Here is a 27,848-nt window from a genome sequence, read left to right as displayed (position 1 = left end):
CTGAAATGGTAGTAGACATAAGTAGGATGTCATGGGATTAGGTGATGGACTCCGAGTTACAAGGTACACTCATCTACGAACTTGATGCTTGCTCTCATGCGGATGATTAAATATGTTATGATCCAACATGGATTGTTTATATATGGCGGACTATGATTTTAAGTATTATTCATGAAACACTTAGTACATGTTTGAGGATTATCATTTTGAAAACTTTGACAAAGATAATCACACTATTATTTTGTTGGATGATTCGACATTAATTTGAAGGAACACAATGATGAGCCTAATGTATCATCTAGCTTATTGTATTATTATTTATGTTGGAGAGAAAATGGATGTAGTGGAGTATCTATCATCATGGGGATGAAACTAATATTGTAATTATAGTAATGATGGTCTGAGTAAAATGGTAGAGGTTGTCAGGATAGTTGATGATGATGATAGTCAAGAATACTTAGTGAGCAAAATAAACCTTAGTCATTACCGTTATGGATGAGAGTTAGAGGTATATGGTGCTAAGTATTGTAAGGTGATATAAAAAAAACTTTGGGCTGAATATGCTGAGGACTTTGCTGATTGTGGTCGCTCAACTCCCGTACATGAGCAGGCGAAAAATATCCTTAGTGAAATCAAGAAAGATCTCATGCTTAATGAATTTTGTATAATATATTCTAAAGACTAGATGCATATACACTACATTGAGGTGGATATAACCAACATGTCATGGGATAATGTTGTTTTGGGCAGCTAGAATGGGTGTTCGCCTACGAGGACATTAACATACACCTCACACAAGATAGCAATTTAGTAGTTTATTTTTATGTTTGTTTTATTATGTGATATACTTATCAATTTCACTTGCGTTAATTTTTATGTTTCTTTTTTAAATTTGGTTCTTTTGATTTGGAGGAAGAAGATATGAGACTTGATGTAGACAACCTTTAGAGTTCTCCCGATGAGGATCCAGATAAGTTTGACAATAATCCAATCTATGCTTGGTGCTACACATGATTAATTATTACAATAATTCATAACAACTAGAAAATGGAGTTCAAAATCTCCTTATGGATACAAGTGCAATATTGCGTTAAACGCCATTGACCACCAAATATATCATGAGGTATCTTAGAAAGGATAATCATCAAAATTGAACAAATCTTTGTATATTTGTATATTTGATATGGATTGGGATGAAGTTTTTAAGTGGCTATCTGTAGTTTATAAAAAACATAACATAATGGAAGATTTAGACCTTCACTATGTGTGGGTGTTTCGGACAATTGATGGAGCATCACAATAGATTGGGTTTTTGGACCCTTGGAACTATATGAATGTGGAGGAGTTTGAGCGGATGATTAAATATGTTATGATCCAAAGTTTGAGTAAAGCTAATGAAGATGGTTAGTTTTTTTTTTTTTTTTTTTAAAGGATTCAGAATGTACTTGTGTTTTCTCCACTTATATATATATATATATATATTCTGCTTATTAGATTACTTTCATATGGAGGGCATAATTGAAGGTGAAGATATGGATGTAGATGACTCTAAGGCTCATGCCAGCGAGGATGACATGGATTTGAGTGACAATAATAGAGATGAAGGAGAGGATGATACCAGGGGATGAAAGAGAAGATGACATCGGGGATGAAGAGATGAAGGAGAAGATGATATCGGGGATGAAGGAGCATGTGGTGATGGAATTGGTTCCAATGACGGTGGAGGTGATGGAGATGACTTCAATTCCTCCTCCGAGTGAATTTATGTCACTGCATGTTATACAAATAATATCGCATGAGAGCAAGTATCGGGTGGTATTTGTGCGTGATTATGCTCAATGTGGCAGCACACCTACCATGGAATTGTGGGTGAAGGTTATCCTTAGACGAAAGTTTAATAGATATACATTCCGCATCACCTACTTTAGACACATGCCAAATGTCCTCGAAATGGTAGTAGACATAAATAAGATGTTGTGAGATGAGGTTATGGACTTCGAGTTACAAGGTGCTTTCTTCTACGAACCTAATGTTTTCTCTCATGCGGATGATTTATGATCCTACATGGTTGTTTATATATGGTGGAATATGGTTTTAAGTATTAGTCTGGAAGGACTTGGTACATGTTTTAATATTATTATTTTGAAAACTTAGACAATTTTGATGAGGATACTCGTACTGTTATTTTGTTGGATGATTCAACACTAACTTGGAAGAAACTCAATGATGAGCCCACTGGATCATCTAGTATATTGTATTATTATCTATGTTGGAGAGAAAATGGATGCAGTGGAGGACCTATCATCATTGGGATGAAACTGATATTTATTATAGTGATGATGGTCAGAGTAAAAAGGTGGATGTTGTTAGCATAGTTGATGATGATGATAGTCAAGAACACCTGGTGAGCAAAATAAACTTTAGTCATTACCGTTATGGATGAAAGTTGGAGGTGTATGGTGCCAAGTATTGTAAGGTGATGAAAAGACTTTGGGCTGGATATGCGGAGGACATTACTAAGTGTGGTAGCTCGGCTTGGAAAGATCCACATCAAAACATAATCAACAAAATCTCCAAAAAGTGCATCCTTAGGGACAAGGTACCTGCGGTAAGAGAAACAAAATCTTCAATTGAGAGAACGTTAATTACCAGCACAAATTGAATTTGGAGTTTGACTTTGTAGTAATAACTTAAGTATGTCTAAATGCACAAATTGAACACATGAATACATCCTATCTATAATCTATGTAAGCATAAACTGCATGTACACTTTAAAATGCACAACTTCATTTGCAACAACAAAAACATAATTGAGGATTTAGACCTTCACTATGTGTAGGTATTTAGGACAATTGATGGAGCATCGCAATAGATTGGGTTTTTGGACCCTTGAGACTATATGAATGCGGAGGAGTTAGAGAGGATATAAAATATTTTATGATCCAACATGGTTGTTTATATATGGCGGAGTATGGTTTTAAGTATTATTCAGAAGGACTTGGTACATGTTTAAATATTATCATTTTGAAAACTTAGACGATTTTGACGAGAATATTCGTACTATTATTTTGTTGGATGATTCAACACTAACTTGGAAGCAACTCAACGATGAGCCTACTGTATTATTTAATCTATTGTCTTATTATCCATGTTGGAGAGGAAATAGAAGCAGTGGAGACCCCTCATCATGGGGATGAAACTAATATTGATTATAGTGATGATGCTCTGAGTAAAAGAGTGGAGGTTGTTAGGATAGTTGATGATGATGATAGTAAATAATACTTGGTGGGCAAAATAAACTTTAGTCCATTACCATTATGGACGAGAGCCTAAGGTGTATGGAATTAAAACATTTATATTCCATGGTATGGTAGCAATAAAACAAATCAAGATATACTTAAAGTACAAGGGAATTGAATTTGCAACTAACTTCTTCATGTCAATCTCAGCAACTCATTAGTATATTGTGATGTTAGCCTTGAGGATTAACAAAGGAAGATTACTATTTGCCGGATTTGTAATTAAAGGATGGTTCCAGCTCCTCCTCTTACGGTGGTCTGATTCATTGCGTGCCATTCAAGTATTTCCAAATAACTTAAGAATTCTGGTGGGATATGACCTTTGGTAGCGTTTTTAATTTCCCTATTCACATTCACAACTTCTCTCTGCCTCTGGTTTAATAGTTGGTTTTGTAAACCAACTTAAACGTTTTTTGGATAAAATATGACCCAGTGTTCATAATGTTTCTGTTCACATTCACTTCTCTCTGTCTCTGGCTTAGTAGTTTATTACTTGTAGCAAACTTGCTTGATGCTTTATTATATGGTAATGGTGAGATAAATTAAACATCATTTGGAGTGGTGTGGCTTAAGGCCAATTCATTGTTTTTGGAGGCTTTAGGCAAAAATGAAAAATGAGGGCTTTTTTGTTTAACACTTGCCTCATTTTGAACAAAAATTATAATAAAAAGTTTCAAACTGAGGTGATAAGTAGGTTAGTTTAAGTTTAAAATAAAAAATAAAAAAAAAAAAAACCCTCATATGAAAGAAAAAGAAAAGGACCCAAAAAAATTCAAAAACATTAGTTTCACACAAAATGCTTTTTTTTGGGGGCCTTATGCTATCACCCAGCCCGCCAGGCTTGCTACTAAATAGAAATATTCAAATATGGATGCAATTTCATCTCAATGCATTTAATTTTGCACAACGTGTAAATGGAATGGGATGTTCTGTGTGTTCCAAAAGCCTGCCTTGTGGACACCCAAACCTGGCACATCTATCCAGAATTATGCCCTGTGCCCCATAAAGTTTATGTCCCATTTTATTGTGGCTTGGATATTCTAAGATGGCATTCCAAGAATGTATCCAATGATACTTGACCCAAAAGAATACATCCAATGATGTGAAAGATACTTTGAATTTGCAGCTCATAAACTTGGGGCACCAGATCGTCGGAGATTGATCACATGCAAAATCCGATAAAGCTTTTAACTAAAAGGCAACCACGGCAACCAAATGACATTAGAATTCCCTGATCCAACATCCATCCACATAAACATTACTAGCAAATCATTCAAATATTTCCACTCCATACACGAAAATCCCCTGCGATGTCAAAAAAATAAATACTTATAGCACCATAATAAGCTAGCCCATTGATCTCAAGATCAGGAGGATAGACTATAAATAATCAACAGGTCACATCATTCCCACAGTAGCTGAAGGTATCATTCCCACTGTAGGTCATGTGAAGAAATCCATCTTCACCCATATTTTCCTCATCAATTGCACCCATAGAGGCACCTGTAACATTCATTGAAAGACAAAGGAGAGTTGGGAACGAAGATACCATTATTATATATATGCCTATTTTAATAAAGGAGTTGCATGCGCATCTCACCCGTAGGAGGTACAGTGTTTTTGAAGAAGACAAATATAGGTTTTTTTTTCTTTAGAAAGATCCACATCCGAACATAAGCAATAAAATCTTCAAGAAGTGCATCCTTAGGGACAAGGTACCTGCAATCAGATAAACAAAATCTTCATTTGAGATAACGTTAATTATCAACACAAATTGAACTTGGAGTTTGACTTTGTTGTAATAACGTAAGTACGTTTAAATGTACAAATTGAACACTACATCGTATCTATAATCTATGTAAGCATAAACTGCATGTACACTTTAAAATGCACGACTTTATTTGCAACAAAAACACAACAGCATATATACATCTTCTGTTTTTCCTGAACGGTTTCTGAACATATAAATATATATATATATATATCAAAAGAACAAACAAAAAGAGAACATTTCTATTCCATGGTATGTTAGCAATAAATCAAATCAAGATATACTTAAAGTACAAGGGAATTGAATTGGCAACTAACTTCTTCACGTCAATCTCAGCAATATCACTCCTTGCATCCTTCTCCACAGCCACCTGCACGGAAGCTCAAATTAAAACAAAGTATAACCATCGAATGCATCCATACAAAGTAAACATATTTAATGCAGTGAAATTCTTACTGGTACACAATCTGGGTCCGTCACCCTCAAAAGCCAAGGGTCTATATGTTTTTCAGTACTAGCCCTCAGATCCCTGAACACAAATCAAAAGCATAAGCGAAAAAGATATAATCCTATTCCACTGTAGCCGTACCCAAAAAAAAAGAAAGATAATCAAACCACACGGGAATTGCAACTAACTTCCTCCCATCAGAGCCAGGAATTTCACTGCTTGCAGCCTTCTGCACAATCAGATGCATGAGGCTCAAGTTAGAACAGAGTATATATTTCCACTGAATGACATAGCCATAGGCAGTAAAACTACTTAATTCAATGAAATTCTCACCGCATGCTTCCCCACGCGCCTCATATTCCAATAGTCTAAAAGTCTAGCTCTAACCAGAGATATTTCTATTGTCGGTTTCCTGAACATAAAAAATAAATAAATGAAAGGGCGAACAATATTCTTGTTCCATTATTGTGGCAATACGAATCAAGAGAATTAAAGCACAAGAGGAATTGGTAGCAAACTTCTTCTTCTTCTTCTTCTTATTAATGTCAGGAATGACACGCAGGGAAGCAGCAGCGGCAGCATTCTTCACAACCATCTGCATAAAGACTCAAATTTAGAACATAAAATTTCCACTTAATGCCTGCCTAGAAGGAAGTGAACATATCTAGCTGATTCAGTGAAATTCTTACTGGTGCAGGATCTGAATTGATCTCTACTGTTTGCATCCTTTCTAAAATATCTGAATTGTCCAAAACCAGCACAAGAAAACAGATGAGAAAGAAACGTTAAACAAAAACAAACCATAATCACCATCAACCGCAGCATTTTGCATGAAAAGAAAAATTCTGCCAGAAAAAAAGGTCGACGTTTTAGAACCCTAGAGTATTATTCCATCAAACGGAAAAAGTTAAATACAATAATTCACACCAAATAGAATGAAACATCCAAACATATTGAACCAAAGCAAACAAAAAACAAACCCTGACAACATTCGTTCTTGAGAGAGCTTTCTGCCATGTCGCAATTCCAACCTCTGACTCTTCTCTGCAAATAAGCGTGGCTAAGGTATGTCACGAAAAAGTAAAGGGTTTAGGGGTTTTGGGAATTGAAGAATTGTTATGTAAGTTTCAATTTTTTGGGGAAAGAATTGATTGGTTGCGAGGGATAGGAAAGAATCATATGTTCACTAAATTTGGTACGCTAAAACTTAACACGTGTACATAACTTGGTCAGCAAGAATATTAATTATCATATTTACTGATTCTCAACGAAATTTCCGAATTTTTTTCCTTTTTTAAAAATAAAAATCAAGATTTTAGGAAAATAGTTATATAAGTTACAAGTGTAAACGGCGTCGCTTTGGTGACTCGGACGGACCCAGAGAGAGTTTGCCTGCGACACGCCGAATCAAGAAGAGATATAGATAGAGAAGACTACAAGTATGGATTTCGTGTTCGAATCGGAAAGGAACCTCCAACAAGTCTCTTCCCCGATACTAAACCCTTAATTTATATATTGTGTATATATATATACCATTCGTTGCCTCCAATAATTCTGTCCTTCTCTGTTTGATTTTGACCCTCTCTCTTCTTTTCCCAGTCCTCAACCAATCAATTCATCAATCCCCAAAACCATAATCGATTCCCCTTTCGTGTTTGGTATGTTTTTTTCTTTCGTGTAAAACATAATTCTCAATCGTTTTCTTATCATACTTGTGTTTGCTCTTGTTATACAATTTTTGGGTAAGAGGGACTTTTTGTGCGGTGCGGTTGTGATGTTTCGTTGTTTGAAATTTGCAGAGAACAATCGCAGTGGGAATTTCGCCATGGACAAAAACTCGTTCAAGCTTGACCATTCTCTGGGTTTGTTTTTTAGCTTTTGGTTAATTATGTTATTTGTGCAATACACATATCCCCCTATTTTGGTTGGTTTCTTTTAGTATGTGGTGGTAGTCTTTGATGTCTACTTAATGAACCTGAATAATGGAGGCTGTTTTGCAGATAAAGTTCGCTTTTTTTCCCTTTTTCTTTTGATAAACAAAAGTTCGGCTTTTTATCCATTGCTTGTGTTTGGTATTATTTAAATTTTGGTATTATCCATTGCTTGTTTGCTAGATGGAATTAAGTCGTGGGATTCTAAATAGTCCAACTTTTTTTTTGCTAAAGGCTGAATTTTTTGTTTTTCTTCTTTGTGAAAAGATTGTCTGTTTAATTTTTTGAATAATTAGGGCCCCTTTGATAACCATTTCAATTCTAGTTTTTACTTTTCATTTTTTGTGCTAGATTATAGAGGAAATTGACGGATAATGAAAGCGAGAATGAGATTGAGAGGGAGATGGGATGGAGAAGTAACAAAAACTAAAAATTGAAATCTATTTGAAATTGTTTTCACTTTCAAGTTTTTGTTTTCACTTTTTTTACTACTCCCACCCATCTCCTTTCATCCTCACTCTCATCCTCACTCTCATTCTCACTCTCATTTTCTCTATACTATAACACAAAAAATGAAAACTAAAAACTAAAATTGAAATGGTTATCAAACGTGCCTTAGTTTTTTGTTGTCTTTTTTCAAACTTTTGTTTTTCATATGTTTCTGCTCTGATAGTTTGGACTAAACTATTTCAGAAAGGAGACAAGCAGAAGCTGGTCGTATCAGGGAGAAGTATCCTGACAGAATACCGGTAAGAATTTTACTGGATCAAATATGTTTACAGGGGATGCTCTGTTCTAATTTGAGTCTCCATGCAGGTGATTGTGGAGAAGGCTGCAAAGAGCAACATTCCCGACATTGACAAGAAAAAGTTAGTTTCCAATTCCCTTCTGCCTTAATTCTCTTCATATCTGTGTTTCTTATATATCCTCTGTATTAGTACATTTTATGTTTGTATAGTGTAAGTTGTTCATTTTGAAGTGCACATGCGATGTGGTGGTCGTAGTCATGTCTATCTGATTTAGAATTGGAACTTTTACCAAAAAGATTTGTGTTGAAGAGCGGTTTGGTTGGCATCTTAAATGAAGTTCTAGGAGTGGTTAGGAATGGTCCTGATCATTGTTTTTGCATGAATTGGTTACCTAAGTAACTAAGTCTTCCTACCAAATATAACATTTGCATACCTGATTGAAAATGTACTTATTAATAGAAAGGAAAACTCCAAGTTCATAGTGTTCATATAGCTTCTCTAAGATCAAGGGGTTCTTAACCGTGTGCTGCTATTTTGTTATTCTCTGCAGATACCTTGTCCCGGCTGATCTTAGTGTTGGACAGTTTGTTTATGTTGTCCGGAAGAGGATCAAGCTCGAGGCAGAGAAGGCTATATTCGTCTTTGTCAAGAATACTCTCCCTCCAACTGGTCAGTTGCAATTCATTTGTTTTTAGTCATAAGATCTTGTTCCAAAGTTGTGGCCTTAATATTTCTTCCTATGTTACAGCTGCCGTGATGTCTACCATTTATGAGGAAAACAAGGATGAAGATGGATTTCTTTACTTGACCTACAGTGGAGAGAATGTCTTTGGTTCCTTTTAAAGCAAAACTGTAAATAGAATTTAGCAAATGTAAATTATTGGCATTAACATGATGATGGAACTAATTATTATTTTATTTTATTGAATTTCTGGGGATTATAATTTTTGGGTTTTAACTAATTTGATAAATTTCCAGTTATCTTTGTTTCTAATGGTCGTTACTTAGGATTGAGATTGTTTTGGATGAATTAGGCATGAAATAAAGTTGCCTGAAAAAAGGAAAAAGAAATCAGAGTCCCGTCCTGGCCTTCAATCAATGGTATAGAATAAAACACAACCGCCATTTAACAACAAACAATTGACTTCCAGATATATGACGGCTCTGGATACAATCTATTAAGGTCGACAATTTAGTTTACTGGTTTAGAGGGTTTTTTTTTCTGGCACTGATTTTTGATCCATTTGATACCATTGGATGTCCCATTTTTGATCTTTTCTGCGCCAGCCATTGCAGCCACCTTGGCTTTGCCTAATCCAGACTTGGTATCTGCCTTCTTGTTGTTGCTGCTGTTTTCTGTGGCTTTGGTGTTGTCTCCATCCTCCAGGGCACCGATGCCACCGGCACCCCATTGGTCGGCCCACCCCGGTGCTTCTGTTGCCATTCTCTCAAAGTCTCCAACCACTCTGTTCCATAAACATGTATAATAATTTAAGGGGGATACAAATTTACCATCACCATCCATCCAAAATGAAATCCAAAAGTTGATGTCATAGCAACTCAAAGGGAGATCTATACGTGTTTATATGATTTCAACCAATATGACATGTTAGTGTAGAAAACTCTTAACAGACGAAGGCAAACCACATTCAAAAGATGCAGAGACATCTATCTGGTTTTCACATTTTCTTTGATTACCAGTGGAAGATGGATCTGAACTCATCATGGAATCTAAGAGTTTATAGGAAGGCTTTTTATCAAAATCAAAGAAGATTCGCAGGCAAACCATAACTCCCCACATCATCCTTTATGAAAGCAAAGAAAAGACAACAACAACAACAATTAACATTCCAAGGCTATGCTGGTAGCAAACAAACAGAGGATTTAAACCCTTCAAACAGCAAATCAAGATAGCCATTATTTCAGAGAGAGAGAGAGAGAGAGAGAGTACCTGGTTTTAGATAGCGTGTAGATTTAGAAAGCTGGTGGAGTTAACCAAGAACACTAGCGAGTTGCAGTTGTATTTAGAGACCTTTGAAGCTGCTCAATAAAAGAAACAAGGGGCCACATGGGATGGGTGGGCTGTCTGTCACCTCAATATATACACCTTTTTTAAAGGACTTGCCAACTCACTGGTTGGTTTCCATCCAGTGAAGCAAAGCATCGTTTGGCATTTTCCCTTCATTGTGCTATCAACAATCATCACCACCATTTCCATTCTAGATTCCTAGACGTGCAGAGGCATAGGCAGAGAGGCAGAGCATCTTTTTCCTTAACGAACAAGGCATCTCAGTTCTCAACTCAAGACGCATCATCTCATCCTAATAAGCTCCGTGGCGCTTCGGGGCACATAGATATCTCAAATGAGCCCCGTAGCACTTTGGGGCTCCAAATGAGGGGTATTTGCTTTTCTGAGTTTAGCTGGTCAACCAAATGTGCAAATGCTCAATAATTGACTGCTTCAAGTGTAGGATAATGAATTCAAGATGACCAAGTCATTTCTATATCTAATGTGAATTCTTATATCCAACATAACTAATTTGTTTTACCCTTTGGTCGCTGCATTGCCTTCATATCAGCCAAGCATTCAAGGCCATAGATTTAGCCCATTTGGGTATTATTATGAGTGAACAAGAATCTTTTGTACCGTGTTTGTATGTCATCACTCCCTTGGCTCCAAGCCTGTCACGGAACTTTCAAAGACAATCGGCGAACCAGTTCTGTCAAGAGACTTGTCTTGTGTGTTGGAGTTGGGCACACAATTGATTAAAAAATGAATACTTAGCAAAGAGAAAGACATGATCAGGTGACTAATTGCTCCAAATAAAACAAAACTATGGGATCAACAATTTTACTAAATCAATACAAAATTAGTTGGTATCAAAATCCGTTGGAAAAACATGTTGCTTGATTGTAGCTTCACTTCTGAAGAGAGAGAAAACGGGGCAGGTAGGAGTTCATTTCATGCGAAATTTCAAGATGTGGTAGAAGTCCGGACGTTGCTTCGCCAAGAATGAGTGAGGGGAGCCCAACCTTCATGGACAAATTGTCTTGGGCTTTGACATTGGAGTGCAGATAATTTGTTGATCAGTTGGAGGGAGCTCATCCACCAGCATTGCTTGTTGCCTGTCCCACCAAACAACACCATAAGGTGAGCTTAGTTGTCCGTAAGTCAATTACCGACAAGAATATCATTTTATATCAAATCAAATATAATAGTTTGGTCTCCTCTGAGTCTTCTCACTCTCTTTCAAGTAAAATTTCCATGTAACGTGTGAAGAAAGATGGAGGAGTATGAAACATGGAAAATGTAAGTTTTTCTCCTCTCTTTCCTTTCCTCTCCTAATCATTAAGACCGGGAACACGCCACGGCAAAAAAGCAAACACATTTGAAAGAACGCAGAGATTTCGAATGCAATTTAAGTTGTGTGACCAATGAAATTTAGGCCCAACCTAAGAAAATAAATCTAGAGACCAAAACCAAAAGAGAGAGAGAGTGATATATATATATATATATATATAAATAGAGAAAATTACAACGTAGTACAAATTTCGTGTTGGAAACTTGAAATGTTTTAAGTTTTGCTCTTTATCTTTAGGGTTCTTTATGACTAATGGTCTTCAGAGGAAAGTAAAAGAGTGCTGTCGAGAGAGTACTTTAGTCACCATAACTGTTCTAGTTTGGGGGAACAAATGATTTGAAGGCTGAGCAAACGGCAAACACGTGACATCACTGGCTTGAGGTATTAGGCCACAGAAGACAACACAAAATTGGGGATTAACAACTTTACTAAATCAGTCTACATCATTGGATTGGAGCCAAACCCAAAAATCTTGTTGCGGCCCGCAACTCTATTAGCTAATTAACCAAACTCCATTTAGAAAATGACTGAAGATTAGATTGGCATATCTACAATCATCTTATATATGCAACTTTCAGAAAAACAAAAAGCACACGAATGACGTCACTCCTCATCAATAAAATCTATCTATCTATCTATCTACTAATTTCCATAAATTTCATGGTGTCAAATTCAATTGGGAAGATTACACAAGTCACTTGGATCTCCTGATGGACTTGGATTTCCTCATCTTGCGAGACTTGTCCTCGATACTTGTCCACGTATAGCCACTAGGAATGGCAAAAGGGTCGGACGAGTCTTGCGCTACTGGTGGAGCACCGCGTTGGGGTTGGTGGTTCTGCTTGCTCCCGGACCCCGACTGGCTGCTGCTCCGTCTCAGCCACGACGTCGACGACGACAAGGATGATGGTTTCTGTGACTTGTACTTGTGCTCCTCCTCCTCCTCCTCCTCCTGCTGTAGATGTTGGTGCTGGCCTCGTCCTTCGTGGATAAACTGTCTGGGGCTTGACATTGGAGTGAAGAACTGCTCGGTTGGCGGGAGCTCGACGAACTTAGTGAATGTTATCACCACTCTCACTGTGGGGACAACCGGTATCGCCACCTGTCCGACACCAAACAAAAACCATAAGCTAAGCTACGTTTTTATCCATAAACTCAAGTACCACATGAATTTTAAATCTACTAGTCTGTTTTGGTCTCCTACACAAATCCACACAATCGGCAGTTAACCGTTAAGACCGGGAATATGGCACGTCAGCTCTCCATGAGTTCTGTTGACGTGGCAGAGTCAAGGGTCAAAGAAACTCTATGTTTGGTCATTTGCCTGAAAATGGTTGGTGGTCAGCAAAATCATTGGGCCCACAACCAATGCCTGCCTGTAAAGATTGGGATTCTCGGGATGGTTCGGGTCTCACTTTTACCACCACCGTCGGATGACGAACCCGACAATCGTAAGCAGTACAAGTCAAATCACCGACCAGAGAGGCCCCAAAAAAAAGCTCCAAAACGTATGGTATCATCCAATGGTCTGATGAGAAAGCGACGAAGCTCTCACTTGTGGGATCCACAAAGGCGTGAGACTGACCGTATGAGTGAGGCTACAGTTTCTCAATTGTCACGAAGCTCAAGTCAGCCCTCGTTGCTTAAACAGCTTAAGGCTCTCTCATCAAGCATAAAAAGCACCAAAAAAAGCAAAGCAAAGTACAGACAAAAAAAAGAAGACCCATGACCCCACACAGGCAATTAAACCCCACCCAATCAAGACTGGGCCCCAATTAGTTCGAAATGCCCAAGTTGTCCTTACCTTCACCGGAAAAGATCCTGGCGGGAACTTGGTGGTGAGCAACTCCCTCATCCTCCTCACTGCCTTCACCTTGTTCGCCAGAATGTCGAGTAACGGCAAGAGCTCCTCCGTCTTCAGCGGAAACTGCTCCGTTAACCATACAGACGGCCTCAAGCTCCTCACGTACTCTTTCTCTTTAGTCTGCACCGGCGCCGGCATAGGCCGCAGCTGCCGCCATAGGCCTCGGCGGAGCTGCCGCCATGGGCCTCATCGGCGGAGCTGCAGCCATGGACCTCCTCGGAGGAGCTGCCGCCATGGATCTCCTCGGCGGAGCCGCCATAGACCTCCTTGGCGGCGCCGCCGCGGCCATTGACGATACGTCGACACTTTTTCTTCCCAATGCCGCGAACTCCCTGTCTTCCTTCACAAAACTACTGTGCCTCCGACCGTCCGGAATTCCAAAGCTTGGATTCTCCGCCACTAAAAACCCATCGTCGTCTTCGTCTAGCTCAAGAGGAAGCACCTGCTCGCTCCCTGCCACGTCAGCATCTCCATTGGCGACTTTTCTCGAGCGGAAGCTGAACAACACGTTGTGAATTTCAAAAACTCTAGCTTTCCATTCTCCGACGCTCTCCGTCTTCTCCTGCCTTCTCCAATTGGTCCTTCCCACGAGCTCGGCTTTGGTCACGTCCATGCCGGGCCGATACACGCTCGTTTGGGAGCAGAAACCGGCAATATCGGACTCGCTCATCGGAGACCCTGCGTTCTCGAACGCGTCGAAGATTTTCCGATCGTCGCGATTCAAGACGAGTAACGATCCCGAGGGAACGTCGTGGCTTTGATCGCCGTCGCCGAGGAAAAGAAAGCTCTGATCGGCGCGCTGGATCTTCAGGCCGTCGAAGCCGGCCAACGACGTGTCGGCTCGCAAGTTCCCGTCGCGCTTCCAGATCTTGTACGTATCGGAAGGAGCGATCTTACCGACGAAGGGAATGACGGAGCTTTCGAAGTGGAACGAGATCTCCATGTAAAAGTCACGCATTCTGCGGAGCACGGCAATGACACGGGGCAGGCGGCGGCGCCACTTGGCCCAAGCGGAGCGATGGTGGAGTCGGAGGAGAATTAGAGCTATGTCGGAGCTCCGGCGACACAAGGCTTCCTGCAGGGGGTTCCAGCCGGCGGAGTTCTGAAGGGAGACGTCAGCGCCAGCGGAGGCAAGTATTTTGGCGGAGACGGCGTCGTTTAGTCGTACAGCGAGGTGGAGGGGCGTTTCTCTGTAGGGGACGTCGCGGCGGTCGAGTACGGCTGAGATCTGGTCGGCGGTTCGTTCATGAGAGAGCGAGTCGGACTCTGTGTGGATCTGAGTGGGATCAGCGAGTCTGGGAAGGGCGGCGACGATTCGGGAGAGAGTGGTGTGGTCTGCTAAAACGACGGCGTAGTGGACCGGGCTGTGGGAATAGTCGTCGGGTTTGAGTGGCGGACACGACGCGGTGGAAGTGGCCGACGATTTGGACATGGTTTGCGTTGGGTGCCTCTGTTACTGCGTAAGGAGAGTAGAGTTTGAGAGTGTTTAATTGGATAAGGAAAGGGGAATGGAATGTTATGGGAGAACGAGAAGAGGGCGGAGTGGCAGTTTCGTCATTTGGAGGAATTTGGGTTTCGAAAACCGTACTGCTCAACGGCACGGCTTTTGTTGATACTAAGCTTCTGGCAAGGGGTCGGGGATATTTCTTTCCATGTAAGTGCTTTTTCCTCCTCCTCCGTTTGTTTTGTTTGGTTTTTTCTCCTCGTCCTTGGAATTTCTGTCTTTTTTGCTTTGTGTTTGATTTGTCTTTTATCATCAAGTTCGACTAAATTACAAATTCACGACATACACATAAACAGTTACGTTACGTGCGTGTGATTTTATATATTTAATCTTCTTTAAAAATAAATTATGTTCCTTTGTCTATATTCAAAACTGAGGAATTACAGAATGATTTGTGGGGCCCATTGATGTGGTGCCGGAGAGCGAGTAGTCAAGTCAGCGTCTAAAAGCCTGTATGTCGTGAATTTGTTTGTTGTTGTCACAGAGAGAGAAGAGGACAGAGGGAGCGTGTTTGGGTGAAGCTGGACCAAATCCAAACGAATTTCACTCTAATCCGTGGACACATACGATGCAACTGATAAAGTAAAGCAAGCCACCAACCAACTTCAAACTTTTTCTTCTTTTATTTTTGGTACTAAAAACTATTGTTTAATTTATACGCCAAATATATAGTCGGTGTTTTCAGGCCGCGGTATCAAAATCATTCTACAAATTCAATGTTTGGTTATCTTTTTATTTTCAAAAAAAGTGATAGTCTTTAAAATTAATTTCATCTAGAAAGAGGGGAAGTCGAATTTGAGTACAGAGGAGCAATGACATTGTAAAAAGTTATGGTGTTTTCATCCATTGATATGAGAACCACTATTCATATGAGATATTATTAGAGAATTTGTATAGAGTTTTGGCGTAGGAAATGAATAATATGATTAAGTATTTATTATAAATAAATAAATAAAATCTGAAATTTTAGCATTTTTTAAAGATTTTTTTATTTTTTATTTTGTTGCTGACATCATCACTGATGTCAGCAAATCCAGACTAGAGATCAGGTTGATTTGGCCTGCGGGCTGGCCCAGTCTCATGGGACCCACGGCCTGCCAGGACAAGCCTGGCCCGCTACCCTATCATTGTTTGTGTTTGTCTCAGACTGCCCCGACTTTAGTGCAATATGGCACTTTTACTTGGTCAGAAAGCGTAGATGACCCGTAAATAGATAATGGGCTGTAGAAGCACTTGATCGTTGATTGGGCTGGTTTTTTGTGACGATGATGTTTGGACTCTTTCATAGGGTTATTCGTCCTTGAAAGCTAGGATCAGTGGGCTCAGTTGGTAAGACAAGGCCATGTAGAGTCCAAAAGACAAAAAGAGAAAACCATAAAGATGGCCGCATTTGAATGGTAAATGAGCCGTTTGTGTCAAAAAATCTTTTCCCTATTTACTTGTTGGGCAAACCAAGCAAGCGTGAAGTGCAGAGAACCTAGTTGCCCTGCTGCTATAAACCAAGAAATATAGTACATGAGTCAGGACTCAGGAGGACCTTCTAGTTCTGAGATAGCAGCCTTTTTTGTCTCATCCACAACAAAATGCCATATTTAGAAAGCTTGAAGAAGAAGGCAAAAATAAAAAGTAACGACAAAAACAAAAAACAAAAAAAATCTCTAACTAAATGCTCCTCCTTCTGACGAAATTGATTCATAGTTTTAACGGTAAAATAATTACTCTATTATAGAATTTTAACTCTTGACATTCTTTTATCGGAATTTAATTCTCATTTAATTATAGAAGTTTAACTCTTGACGTTTTCTTATTAGACTTTAATCCTTATTTAATAATTTCAATGATAAATAAAATACTTATATAAAATATAGAGGTTTTTTTATATTATATAGATTTAACTCTCGTAGTTTGTCTCTCTCTTCGCGAAATTTAGTTATAATTTATTAACTTCAAGAGTAAAATACATACTCGTACATTCTACATCTTTGCTCACATTAGTTCTCAGATTGAAGATTTTAGGGGCAATGTCCCATTCTTGACGCCGGGGCAACACAAAACTCCAAGGGCATCGCCCCATTGCTGTGGGAGTATTTGACCAGTGTCTATGGCAGATGGTGACTCACATCTTGAAAGTGGTAATAAACTGTAAGACACTTCACTTGAAGTGTTATGAATTGTAGACAAAAGTTAACATGTTAACAGCAAAAACATATATTTCCATGAAATGAAAAATCTGGCAAGTAAAGTCGACTCTACCTTTCCTCACCAAAATGTTAGGTTCCACTTCTACATCCAGCAGCATCTTATATGATTGGATGCAACTCACAAGAAGCAGTGAGTTTAGCCCCACAAATCTCTATCTCTCGCTCTCTCTAAAAGCCAGATCCTTTCATAAATACTTTTATTCAAATATTAAAACTTTCTTCCTATATCAGTAAATATACTCAGCTTCAATTCTCTATAGCTTTGCCAATTTTGTTTCTTTCTATTTTACCCGAGGCTGAGGCAACAACGTGTGAGGTGTAGCTAACAACATTCTGCTCACCTACCTCTTTAAAACTCCTTTCCTCTAATCACTTCGACTTGTCGGTCTCTCTCTCTCTCTCTCTCTCTCTCTCTCTCTCTCTCTCAAAGTTCTATACTTTTCAACACCCACAGAATTTTCTTACAATTTTTTTCACCCACTGACTATACCTTACATTGTATCACACATACAAAGACTATACAATTTTGTGGGTCCAAGGCCAGCCACCATTTTCGTCCAATTTGACAATGTGCTACTGGGTTTCATCCAACAAACCCTTCACCAACTACATCCTCTCACATGAGCCTGGATTTGCCTGAGACTCTCTTTTGGGTTTTTGGATTATTCTGGGTTCAGTGAAATTGAGCTTATTCATGGCTGTCAAGGGTGCACCCACTTGGAGTTATGCTAAAACGCCTTGTTCTCATCCAGGCATCTCAGATTTGGGCTCAACTCGTTCTGGGTTGGCTTTCAATTTGAGTTTCCGCAAATGGGAATGTTGTTGTTTGGGTGTTGCTTCGGCTCAGAGAGCTATCACTCCGGTTGAAGATGAAAAGCCAAACTTGACCGGAGCCGAGTCTTCAGGGGCAATTCAACGGATTGAGGACAATGAGTCCAGTGGATTTCACAAGGATATGAACCTTCTTCCTAGTGAGTTGACTCAAAAGCTCTTAATTTTTTTTTTGCTCAATTCCTTTATGTTAAATTGTCAGTTAGAGACTTGTATGTATACATAGAATGGTCTACTGCGATCCAATGAGCCTATGTTGGGAATGAACAATAGAAATCCGGTAGTTGAAGAACAAAGTTAGCTTATGACTAGTTGTTGGGCAATGTAGAATGATTTGGCTCCTTTACTATGCTTTTGAATATCTACCATCCTTGTAAATTCAGTGGCTTTACTTTCTAAGATGGCCGTTGTTACTGAGGTAAGCATCATGAAGAAGATTTTTGTTCTGCTTTTAGTGCTATACATGACGCCTGTCCGATTGGACAGCAGTAACATGGGTGCATTTAACTAATTTTTCGTGAACCATATAGATTAGGGATTGAATCAATGAAATTAAGAACTATATACATAAAAATTAATGACAGGACAGCTTGAGGACTTGGAGAATTTCCACTATCACAAGGTTGATCTAAAAATGTAACAGTAAGTGCCTTACTCTTTCAGAGCCAAATCTCTTTACTCTGGAAGATAGGACTCTCAAATAGGCTCTCTGAGAAAAACACAGGACCCAGGTGTATAGCACAAGTCAGGTTATGAAAGTATTGATATTGGTGAAAATACCAATATTCATAATTTCATATTTAAGGAAATATCATATGGATCGAAACTTCAGTATTTGTAATCTCATATTTAAGGAAATATCGGATATCGATGGGAACTTGGGAAAACTTTACATAAACAACAAAATGAATAGGAACTTTGTAAAAATAAAAATAAAAACTCATGTAAGATGAATAGAATGTGCAAAAACATCTTAATTTCATAAATATCAATAAATTTATTAATGAAATTAAGATGTATTTCCACCACTAGAATGTGCAAAAACATCTTGACGATTCATACTAATGCTAAAATCCATCAATATCCCGACGGCTGTGATACCAGTAATATTTTTCCATCCCCTTACGGATATAGGTGGCTTAAAAAAACAGAAATATATATGGATATGTAGGTATGTAGACAGATATTTTCATCTTTGGATTACATCTATTAACCCATGTTCAAGTGGGACCAATCCAACAGGTTGAATTCAAGATGCAGTATAACAATCAGATTTTTTTAATTTTGGGGTCATCCAATTATTGAGAAGAATTTTTTTGTTCTAATTTATGGGAATGAGTTGTCTATGCAATTGTTTATTTACCATTTTCAGCGATATTTATATTTGTCGTTGTCTAATGCACTACAATTTTGCTTCATGCCAGTGATCCTTTAGTTTCAGTTTTCTCTTACAATTATTTCTTTCTTGCATCTCATAGCTTGAATATGAATTAATTGCAGAACCATTGACAGCAAATGACCTTTCTTCTCCTAGTGATGGTTCAAAAGTGAGAGTTGCTTACCAGGTAGATCTTCTCATTATTTGCTTGCATTCCTTTTGGTGGTTATGGATTTCTTTTCGTTCTTATGTTAGTTGTATTTGCCGTTTTAGGGATTACCGGGGGCATATAGTGAGGACGCTGCACTAAAAGCTTATCCGAAGTGTGAGACCGTCCCATGTGACCAGTTTGAAGCTGCGTTTAAGGTTTGAATAATCTTTTTAAAGAATTTTCCCTTTTTATTATATTTTCCTGTTTGTGTGCCTTGATTGAGTTTATTTTTTCATTTAACAGGCAGTTGAACTTTGGTTAGTGGATAAAGCAGTTCTTCCCATTGAGAATTCTGTTGGTGGAAGCATCCACCGTAATTATGACTTACTCCTTCGCCATAGATTGCACATAGTTGGAGAGGTACAATTGCAAGTGAACCATTGTCTTTTGGGATTACCTGGTGTAACAAAAGAGGAACTAAAACGGGTTTTAAGCCATCCTCAGGTTGGTCTTGCACTTCTTTTTTATTCTTATTTTTATATTTGCATATAAGGAAAGCTGATGAATATTTTGTCTGACCATTTGCAACAATAATTTTTTTGTCCCATTTGCAACAATAATTTTTTTGTCCCAGTTAGGTAATCTTAGGTTCTTAATTGCTTTGTAGCACATCCAAAATAAAAATCTGTAATGATAGCTAATATTTAGGATGGATGGTACCAGTAAGTATGTTAAAAGTTGACAATAACCTTCATGCTTGCTCCAAGAGTGAATTTCACTGGGAAAGGCTCAATTTTGGAGCTCCTCCATAATTGGCTTGTCTTGTCCTGTAACCTCTACTAGTAGTTTTTTTAACAACTACCAAATAGTACTAGCACATTGTAATTGCTTGCTTAGGTTTGGAACTTGTAACAAACTGGGTTATAGGCCTTGACCTAGCACTTTTTAGCCACCTTCTTGTTGGTTTGACTGGGGCAGAAAATTTTAGACTGGAGCTAATTAGTTTTTTACATGGCACACATGCATGCATATATAAGCTAATCTTTGAAATGAAAGACCTAGGTCTTCAAACGTTTTGTTGCGAACATTTTCGCTTGCAGGCTCTTGCTCAATGTGAGATGACGCTAAGCAGTTTGGGAATCGTCAGAATCAATGCTGATGACTCTGCTCTGGCTGCGCAGGTCACCAATACTTGTTTTCTGTATTCTGTCAAAGCACACTGTGATAGGCATTAGGGCTGTTTATATGCTAATGATTAGGACATTCTGTACAGATGGTGGCCTCAACTGGCCTAAGAAATACGGGTGCGGTTGCAAGTGCTCGAGCTGCAAAAATCTATGGGCTTGACATTCTTGCAGAAAAAATTCAAGTATGACTAGATTTTTAGAAATTCTTGTTGGGTTTAATATGTTGTTAAGTCTCCTTCCCTGTTCGAACAATCAATTTTGTATTGATATGGTACACATCTGGATGGATTGAGAATTCACTTTCTGCTTCTTAAGAAAGCAAAAGATGTACTTACACCAATGTCTCAGCATGCCATGAAGTTAGTTTGGTAGGGTGTCCGTAAAGCAATTTCTTCCAAGCATGACATGGAGTTCCACACGTCAAAATTTTCTTGCTTTGAGCATTTACAATTTACTAACAAAGGCTGATCTCATACTACAAAGCTGCATCACTCTCTGCAATACTGTTGGATGGATACTTCGGAGTTTTTAGACCTTTTATTGCACCTCTGTTTTCTTTCCTTAAGACAATAGCTGTTGTGGATTACAAATGATGCCACTTCATTTAATTTGCTCCCACTTTGCGCTGGCCAGGATGATGACGATAATATTACTCGCTTTCTGATACTTGCTAGAGAACCAATAATTCCAGGGACTGATAGGCCATATAAGGTATAAATCTTTGCTTTGTTTTGTTTTGTTTTGTTTTTGGCTTTTATTTTTTCATATCTTTGTATTTGATTAATATTCTGAATATTTATTTGTAAATCTTCTTCATAGACGAGTGTTGTTTTCACTCTTGAAGAAGGTCCTGGTGTACTATTCAAAGCCTTAGCAGTGTTTGCTCTTAGGGGAATTAACTTGACAAAGGTAACCTCAGATAATAACTTCTTTTTTCTTTTCTTTTTTTCTATTTCATTTTCACCACTATATAAATACCTTTGACAATATCTTCTCCTTTTGGAGCAATTTCAGATAGAGAGTCGCCCACAGAGACAACGTCCATTAAGGGTTGTAGATGATTCCAATGAAGGGAGTGCCAAGTGAGTGGTATACTCTTTTGCATCAGATGTAAAATATGATAAGTTTTTAAACATCCACGCAATAAACTAAGCCAGTATCATAGAAACTTTAACATCTTTTTCTTTTAATGTATATTTGACCACAAACAGTAAGATTAAGTCAAAGAAATGACTTGTAAATAAATTTTTGCTTAAGTATTTGGTGAAACTAATTCTACGTACTTATAGAAAATGAGATGACTCTAGATTTGGGTAATGTAGATATGCCACAAAAATTCTATTCTACACAATTGATTGATCTGTTTCGCAGGTATTTCGACTACCTCTTTTACATTGATTTTGAAGCTTCTATGGCAGAGCCCCGTGCCCAATATGCTTTGGGACATCTGCAGGTCAGTATTGTGTAATTTAGATACCGAGATCAAGCTCTTTATTTTTCGGCTTCTGAAACTTTTTTTTGTACTGGAGGTTTTGCCACATGGTGACACACTGATGCTAGAAATTACAATCTCTTCCTCTCAAACCTTCCCACCCCTCACCTCTAATAAAATAAGAAAGGTCACCAGACAGTATAAAGTATAATGGATTGAAGAACTTACTACTTTCTTTTGCAGGAATTTGCAAGATTTCTCCGTGTCCTTGGTAGCTACCCAATGGACACAATTCCATAGAAGTTATAGTTTCTTGGGCGCAATTTAGTATTTCTTTTGTATTGCCAGCCATGCAACACAGATCAAGCTTCAATGTGTATATATCTGATATCGTGGGCGCTGAAGCCGGAAAAGAATACCTTTGTCTCTCAATGAGGCTCTTCCAATGAGGAGAAAGTTCCTCTCAAAGCTTCATGTTTCTTTCATTTTGAACTCTCTATCATTCTTTCTTATCCTCCAAACGGGGGTGTTTACTGTTTCTGGAATGTCATGATATGTTGATATAAACAGAGGGAGGCACAAGCTTAACCTTGATGGATGTGTGTAGGTGTAGCCATGCATAAAAGTTTCGGTTCTGCTTTTTAGGTCCCCTCCCCACCCCACCCAAACCAAGTACATGTGTAAACAATAGGCATGATACATGAAAGACTCAAATTTGTGTGCTACGACAGTTTACTATGCTTTCTGCTTTGTTGACTAGTAATTCTTTCATAGTTTTGCAGTAGTGAATAAAAAGCGAAAGTTAAATTAAATTCTCTAACTCAATACTACCATCTTGTTATTTTAACAAAACTATAAGAAACGAAAAAAGGGAGAACACAAATTTTATTGATCCTTCTTTATGGACGTATCAGAAGAGCAATAGCCCATGGGGTTTATAAATCGAGGATATGAATGAGCATCCCAAAAATGACTTTCTTGACTCCAAGGATTTGCGGGCATTCTCCTGCTTCATAATGTTTACTTTTATACAAACTTACTTGCATCGCCATCAAATAATATTTATTTAGTTCATGACTTCATGTTCATGAGGAGGAGGGCGATTTAGCTTAAATAACTTTTGGCCTCTGCTAGTACTCCAAAATCACTTTACTAAACCGACACAATCATAAAATTTTCACAATGATGTCAACCTCGGTTACTACCATTACCATAGTACAACCACGTTAAAACAGACATAGATTTAACTTTGACAACCATATTAAAACAGATAGTCGAAGTACCATGTCCTATTAAAATAGACAAACAAAGTACCACGTCCTATTAAAATAGACAAACCAAGTAACATGCACAACCATACTGAAACAGGCAATGCCTGGTTGCTAATACAGCATGTGGAATATCTTATTCATATGACATGGACTATCCACAGATACTTTGACTTCATGCGGTTATATTCTTGCTTACTGCAGTTCCTTGAGAAAATCCTCATTGTCAACCAGCACCTACGCGGACGAAAGTCAAAACCACAACATGTTAGATATATTGGCGGAAGAAGGAGACATTATGTGATGATTGATAAATAATAACTGCTAGTGCACTTCAAAAGATGCTGGGGCTTTAATATTTTCAGCTACGGCTCAGTTACATATGACTCCTCTCCCCAAAAGAATACATAAATTGACATTGTAGTTTTTTTATCTATAAAGGGCCAAACAGATGCCATAAAAAAACCCTAAAAAATAACAGAGGATCTGACATATTAATTATGTTCTCTGTCATCTTTGCACTTCGGTGTTCCTTATGTGACTACGTTATATGAGATGTTACTAATAAGACAATGGTGGATGCAATTTAGACAGCACCTACAAAATCAAACTATTTCTGAGAGAAAGTTAAGCGCCAAATAGCGAACAAGACTCACAGTTTTCCAGCCATCTGGATCCAGAAAAGAAGTGATCTTGGTGTTGAGTCCGGGAATTGGTCCAGGTTGCCTGGTTATCTTTCCTCCAAGTTCTTGTGTAACCAAGTTGACAACCTCGGCACTTTTGTAGACATCATCAGTACCAATAGCAATCTGAAGTGGACGATAAAGGATCGGGAACGTGGAATCAGAATTAACAGCTTCGTAGAGTAAAAAATTGAAGTTGCAAAAGATTCTAAAAGAGAGGAGGACAAATAAACATATTAAATAACCTGCGCATATGCGTTTCCTTTGGTGTATTCAGTCACACCATAGTTATAAGTCAACTCCAAAATGGTTGTCTGGTCTTCCTCTGCATATCCCAGGATGGCTATGTTGTACTGCAAACAAAAGTATGCAACAAGAGAAAATGGGAAAGATTCAATAAGGCCCACTCATATACATGCTGCTAACATAATCATAATGCTTAGTGAGAAGAGGATTAATCACCTTGTATTCAGGCCTCTCAATCGTCCTCAATAGCTTCAAGCCCAAAGCCTGCAAAAGCCAAGAAGTAGGACAAGATTAAGAAACAGATCATGACAATGGATTTGATGAACACAATCACTTGGTTTCAAACAAGGACAAAGCTGAAGCCTTTCCATGCTAATATAATGTAATAGGAGACTTAAAATCCTAGTGTCTACCAACCCTACTGAAATTGCCACATAAAACATGGCTAATGGTAAAATTCCTTGATAACACAGATCAAGTTGACATTTTTGTATTCCTAATTTCCTATAGTGGGGGCTAAATTAATTACCTTTTCATAGAACTTGATTGAGCGTTCAAGATCACCAACGCGGAGCATTACTTGACAAAGTGGCTCAGGGGTGGAAGGTCGCTGAATGATCTCAAATGTGTAACCATCTGGGTCCTTCACAAAGGCAATGATGCTGGTCCCACCTTTCACAGGACCAGGTTCCCTCGTCACATTACCACCCTTGGCACGAACCTTTCAACCAGCTTTTTAACCTACAAACAATTCCACCCACCCATTATGAAAATTCAGAAACAACAAGAAGAACAAAATCCCAATTCCCAATTCCCAGCACCCAAAACCCAATTCCTCTGAAAACTTACATCGGGAGTAGCAATGGCGAAATGTCCAAAACCAGTCCCGATATCATAAGAAGACACTCCATAATTGTAGGTCAACTCGACCACGAAGTGAGACTCTTCAGGCCCAAATCCCAGAAATGCATTCGAGTATTTCTCTTCAGGAATATCCCTCTTCCTCAACAGCTTCATCCCCAGAGCCTCTGTGTAAAACCTGAATTTTTTTCCAAAAATCAAAAAATTAAAATTGAAAACCATGGAAATTGATCAGTGATCACAGATCAGTATGAACAATGTCGTAAAGAAGCGTACTTGATCGTGCGATCGAGATCGCCGACGCGGTACACGGCGTGAAGGAGGCGACGGTTGTCCTTCTTCGGCCATTCCAAAAGCTCAGCGCTTGGGCAGCTGATTTTGCCTCTGCCTCAGACATTTTCGAGTATCGAGTGTAGTGACTCACAGTGTGCTCGTGCCCTAAAGATTTCCCTGGAGCTGTATTTATATTATTTCTCAAATTCAAACCAACAGCTTGACCAATCAGAGATGCCTGTTACTCGTGAAATCAATATCACTGTTACTTTAGCTCGTCGGATAAGGACATTTTATCCGAGGATTTGACACCTGGTTGTCTCTGTATGTCTTCAACGGACATTGAAGATGCTGCGTGGCAACTCGTTGGGATTGAAGTAATGTTTTTTCGTTCGTTACGCGCCCGTTTTTGTTTCGGGCCTTGTTTTAGGGCACAATACAGAGTACTAGAACAAAACAGCTATTGCCCCTTTGGATAAATCAATTAAAGTTTGAAACTTTACCTTTCTAGGATATTCCATAAGGACCATAGGTTATGTTGATCAGATCGTACGGTATGTATGTGAATTGATGGGAGGTCTAGAGTGTTCTTAATATCAATTTGGGATGGGAGAAATTCTTGCCTGGTCGAGTCCCCATTTTAAGAAGGTGAGAGTTCGAGAGAAAATTGGGGGCGGATACAAGGATTCTCAAATTTTATAAATCATCGGTTATGCTTGGATTGAGATGTTATTATTAAGTCTATCTTGGGACTAACAAAATTATTTAATAAAATATAACCATGTAGTTGAGTTGAATTTTATTCTTCAATCAAATGTAATTGAGTATAATAGTAATTTAATCTGAAACACAAGTGTTATAATGTATGATAAATATTTTTTAATAATTCTTCTCAAAATAAAAGCTTAGACCAAGCAGAAGCAGAAGATAAAAATGAAAACGAAGATGGTATTGTCATACTCGGCATTGTCACCCCTAAATGGACCACATCATGTGTGCAACTTTTAAAAGATTGAGGGCGCTGTGTCACAAACAAAGCTATAAAAGTTGTGGTTCGCAATGAGACACTTTTTGGAGGCTGTTGGCAACATATGGGCAGCCGCGAATCATTTGTGGACATATTTTTGTGCACGTGGACATCTTAGTACTTTTGGTCGAAAGAAGGATTGCTTTCAAGTTCACTCTTTTGTCAGTGGAGGAAAAGAAGAAAAAAACAAAATCATAAGTGATGATAGGGTAATGTTCTTTTCGCTAAGCACTAAAAAAACCAAGGTCGATCTGGAGAAGTTAATGATGTGAACGTCCGTTAAACAGCCCACCCTAGATTAACAGATAGACAAAGTAGCATGTCCTATTAATAATAATATAGACGAACAACGCAACAGTAGGCAATGCCGGAGGTTGATGCTGTTATTCTTTCTTGCTGCTTTGCAATTCCTTGAGAAAATCCTCATTGTCAACCAGCAGCTACTAAAGCATTTGAAAGGATCCCCAGAGTCTCTCTATACTTGATCGCCGACGCGGTGCACGGAGTGAAAGAGGCACTATAACTAATGTTGCTAGCTCAGCTGATAACTACTCAATTGATGGGGGGTCTAGACTCTAGAGTGTTCCTAATATCAATCAAATGCTGCAATTTTAAGATGACGAAGATTGAGTTTTTCAAGTTAAGTTTGTGAGTAGTAATATGTATTTGTATTTTGCAAGTTTTTCAAGTTAAGTTGCTTATAGAAAGCGGTGATTTGGATCATGGGGTCATCTCATGTCCTCCTCAATCCAATTCCAAATTCCAAATTCCAATTCAAGTTTAACCGAACTCTCCATCATTCCAAGAGAGCCAAGAGGTGCTGGACCAAACCCAACTAATATTAGTATTACTGTTTGTCTTGGAGAATTGGACCCTACATCCTATCATATCTATTTGGTGTTTCAATGAAGGCCTTGGTTGATTGAAGAAGTATTTTCATAATTTGTACTGGAACTGTTGGCAATTATTTGGCACTCACGTCTTGTCCTCATTTGCAGACAGACAGAAACGCACCATTAGTGAATATTTAAATATTTTACCGATTTCATAAATGACTTAATAAATAATAATGAATTTTTTTGTGGATTTTTTCTTCTTTCAATATTATATAATAATTAAAACATAATATGTTTAAATCGTATAGCCGCATGGCTATAATGTTTAAATATTTGGATATATATAAGGAAATATGACAAAGGGAACTTTGAAAGATAAGCAATCTCTTTGTATCACTTCTCATATACATTCAACACACAAACAAGGAACAAAGCTAGAAATACATACCGTGTCTAATTGATTCATTATCTCAAGGCTCAGCTTTGCTACAGAGAAATTCATATTTTTAATGTTGATTTAAAGAGTATAGCCGCACGGCTATACAC

The 27,848-nt window shown here is 38.4% G+C and overlaps 6 protein-coding genes and 1 non-coding gene across 9 annotated transcripts; 3 read left to right on the top strand and 4 right to left on the bottom strand.

The window, feature by feature from the left end:
- Positions 1 to 4,473: 4,473 nt before the first annotated feature.
- Positions 4,474 to 6,638, bottom strand: LOC103324543 (autophagy-related protein 8-like). 2 transcript variants are annotated; one of them, XM_089048494.1, is made up of 9 exons: positions 6,499 to 6,638; positions 6,208 to 6,257; positions 6,037 to 6,113; positions 5,852 to 5,930; positions 5,686 to 5,747; positions 5,527 to 5,599; positions 5,388 to 5,440; positions 4,900 to 5,018; positions 4,474 to 4,802 (listed from the first exon to the last, which is right to left on the bottom strand). In XM_089048494.1, the coding sequence occupies exons 1-9, from the start codon at positions 6,533 to 6,535 to the stop codon at positions 4,690 to 4,692; spliced, it is 663 nt and encodes a 220-aa protein (XP_088904620.1). In that variant the 5' UTR covers positions 6,536 to 6,638; the 3' UTR covers positions 4,474 to 4,689. The 2 variants fall into 2 exon arrangements, with proteins under 2 accessions (XP_088904620.1, XP_008224837.2); XM_008226615.2 differs by having other exon boundaries at positions 5,707 to 5,747.
- A 396-nt stretch (positions 6,639 to 7,034) lies between these two features.
- Positions 7,035 to 9,142, top strand: LOC103324544 (autophagy-related protein 8C-like). Its single transcript, XM_008226617.3, has 6 exons — positions 7,035 to 7,176; positions 7,318 to 7,380; positions 8,143 to 8,198; positions 8,266 to 8,318; positions 8,749 to 8,867; positions 8,947 to 9,142. Exons 2-6 carry the CDS (start codon positions 7,344 to 7,346, stop codon positions 9,039 to 9,041), a joined length of 360 nt encoding a protein of 119 aa, XP_008224839.1. The 5' UTR covers positions 7,035 to 7,176; positions 7,318 to 7,343; the 3' UTR covers positions 9,042 to 9,142.
- A 141-nt stretch (positions 9,143 to 9,283) lies between these two features.
- Positions 9,284 to 10,191, bottom strand: LOC103324545 (uncharacterized). The gene is made up of 2 exons (XR_001677513.2): positions 10,150 to 10,191; positions 9,284 to 9,664 (listed from the first exon to the last, which is right to left on the bottom strand). It is a non-coding gene; the product is annotated as an uncharacterized LOC103324545 (transcript).
- Positions 10,192 to 12,094: 1,903 nt separating this feature from the next.
- LOC103324546 (ankyrin repeat family protein) lies at positions 12,095 to 15,078 on the bottom strand. The gene is given in 3 exon segments (XM_008226619.3): positions 12,095 to 12,662; positions 13,365 to 13,589; positions 13,591 to 15,078. Coding segments are annotated over 3 exon segments (1,899 nt in total). The 5' UTR covers positions 14,857 to 15,078; the 3' UTR covers positions 12,095 to 12,254.
- Positions 15,079 to 17,385: 2,307 nt separating this feature from the next.
- ADT1 (arogenate dehydratase 1) lies at positions 17,386 to 22,833 on the top strand. 2 transcript variants are annotated; one of them, XM_008226620.3, is made up of 11 exons: positions 17,386 to 18,100; positions 19,461 to 19,525; positions 19,612 to 19,704; positions 19,793 to 19,993; positions 20,590 to 20,670; positions 20,763 to 20,858; positions 21,310 to 21,387; positions 21,496 to 21,585; positions 21,691 to 21,758; positions 22,048 to 22,129; positions 22,352 to 22,833. In XM_008226620.3, exons 1-11 carry the CDS (start codon positions 17,824 to 17,826, stop codon positions 22,406 to 22,408), a joined length of 1,188 nt encoding a protein of 395 aa, XP_008224842.1. In that variant the 5' UTR covers positions 17,386 to 17,823; the 3' UTR covers positions 22,409 to 22,833. The 2 variants fall into 2 exon arrangements, 1 of the variants encoding a protein (XP_008224842.1); XR_016124998.1 differs by having other exon boundaries at positions 17,388 to 18,100; positions 21,691 to 21,765.
- A 501-nt stretch (positions 22,834 to 23,334) lies between these two features.
- On the bottom strand, positions 23,335 to 25,295 carry GLX1 (glyoxalase/bleomycin resistance protein/dioxygenase superfamily protein). The gene is made up of 6 exons (XM_089047808.1): positions 25,155 to 25,295; positions 24,835 to 25,046; positions 24,522 to 24,569; positions 24,305 to 24,412; positions 24,033 to 24,185; positions 23,335 to 23,613 (listed from the first exon to the last, which is right to left on the bottom strand). The coding sequence occupies exons 2-6, from the start codon at positions 24,880 to 24,882 to the stop codon at positions 23,572 to 23,574; spliced, it is 399 nt and encodes a 132-aa protein (XP_088903934.1). The 5' UTR covers positions 24,883 to 25,046; positions 25,155 to 25,295; the 3' UTR covers positions 23,335 to 23,571.
- LOC148918366 (uncharacterized) lies at positions 25,176 to 25,582 on the top strand. The gene is made up of 2 exons (XM_089047809.1): positions 25,176 to 25,342; positions 25,441 to 25,582. The coding sequence occupies exons 1-2, from the start codon at positions 25,176 to 25,178 to the stop codon at positions 25,580 to 25,582; spliced, it is 309 nt and encodes a 102-aa protein (XP_088903935.1).
- The last annotated feature ends 2,266 nt before the right edge of the window (positions 25,583 to 27,848 follow it).

The sequence above is a fragment of the Prunus mume genome, linkage group LG3 (genome assembly GCF_029339155.1).
Source record: "Prunus mume cultivar Tortuosa linkage group LG3, ASM2933915v1, whole genome shotgun sequence".
Lineage (NCBI taxonomy): Eukaryota > Viridiplantae > Streptophyta > Magnoliopsida > Rosales > Rosaceae > Prunus > Prunus mume.
The sequence above is the reverse complement of the archived record's forward strand: the minus strand, read 5'-3'. Positions and strand labels throughout refer to the sequence as shown.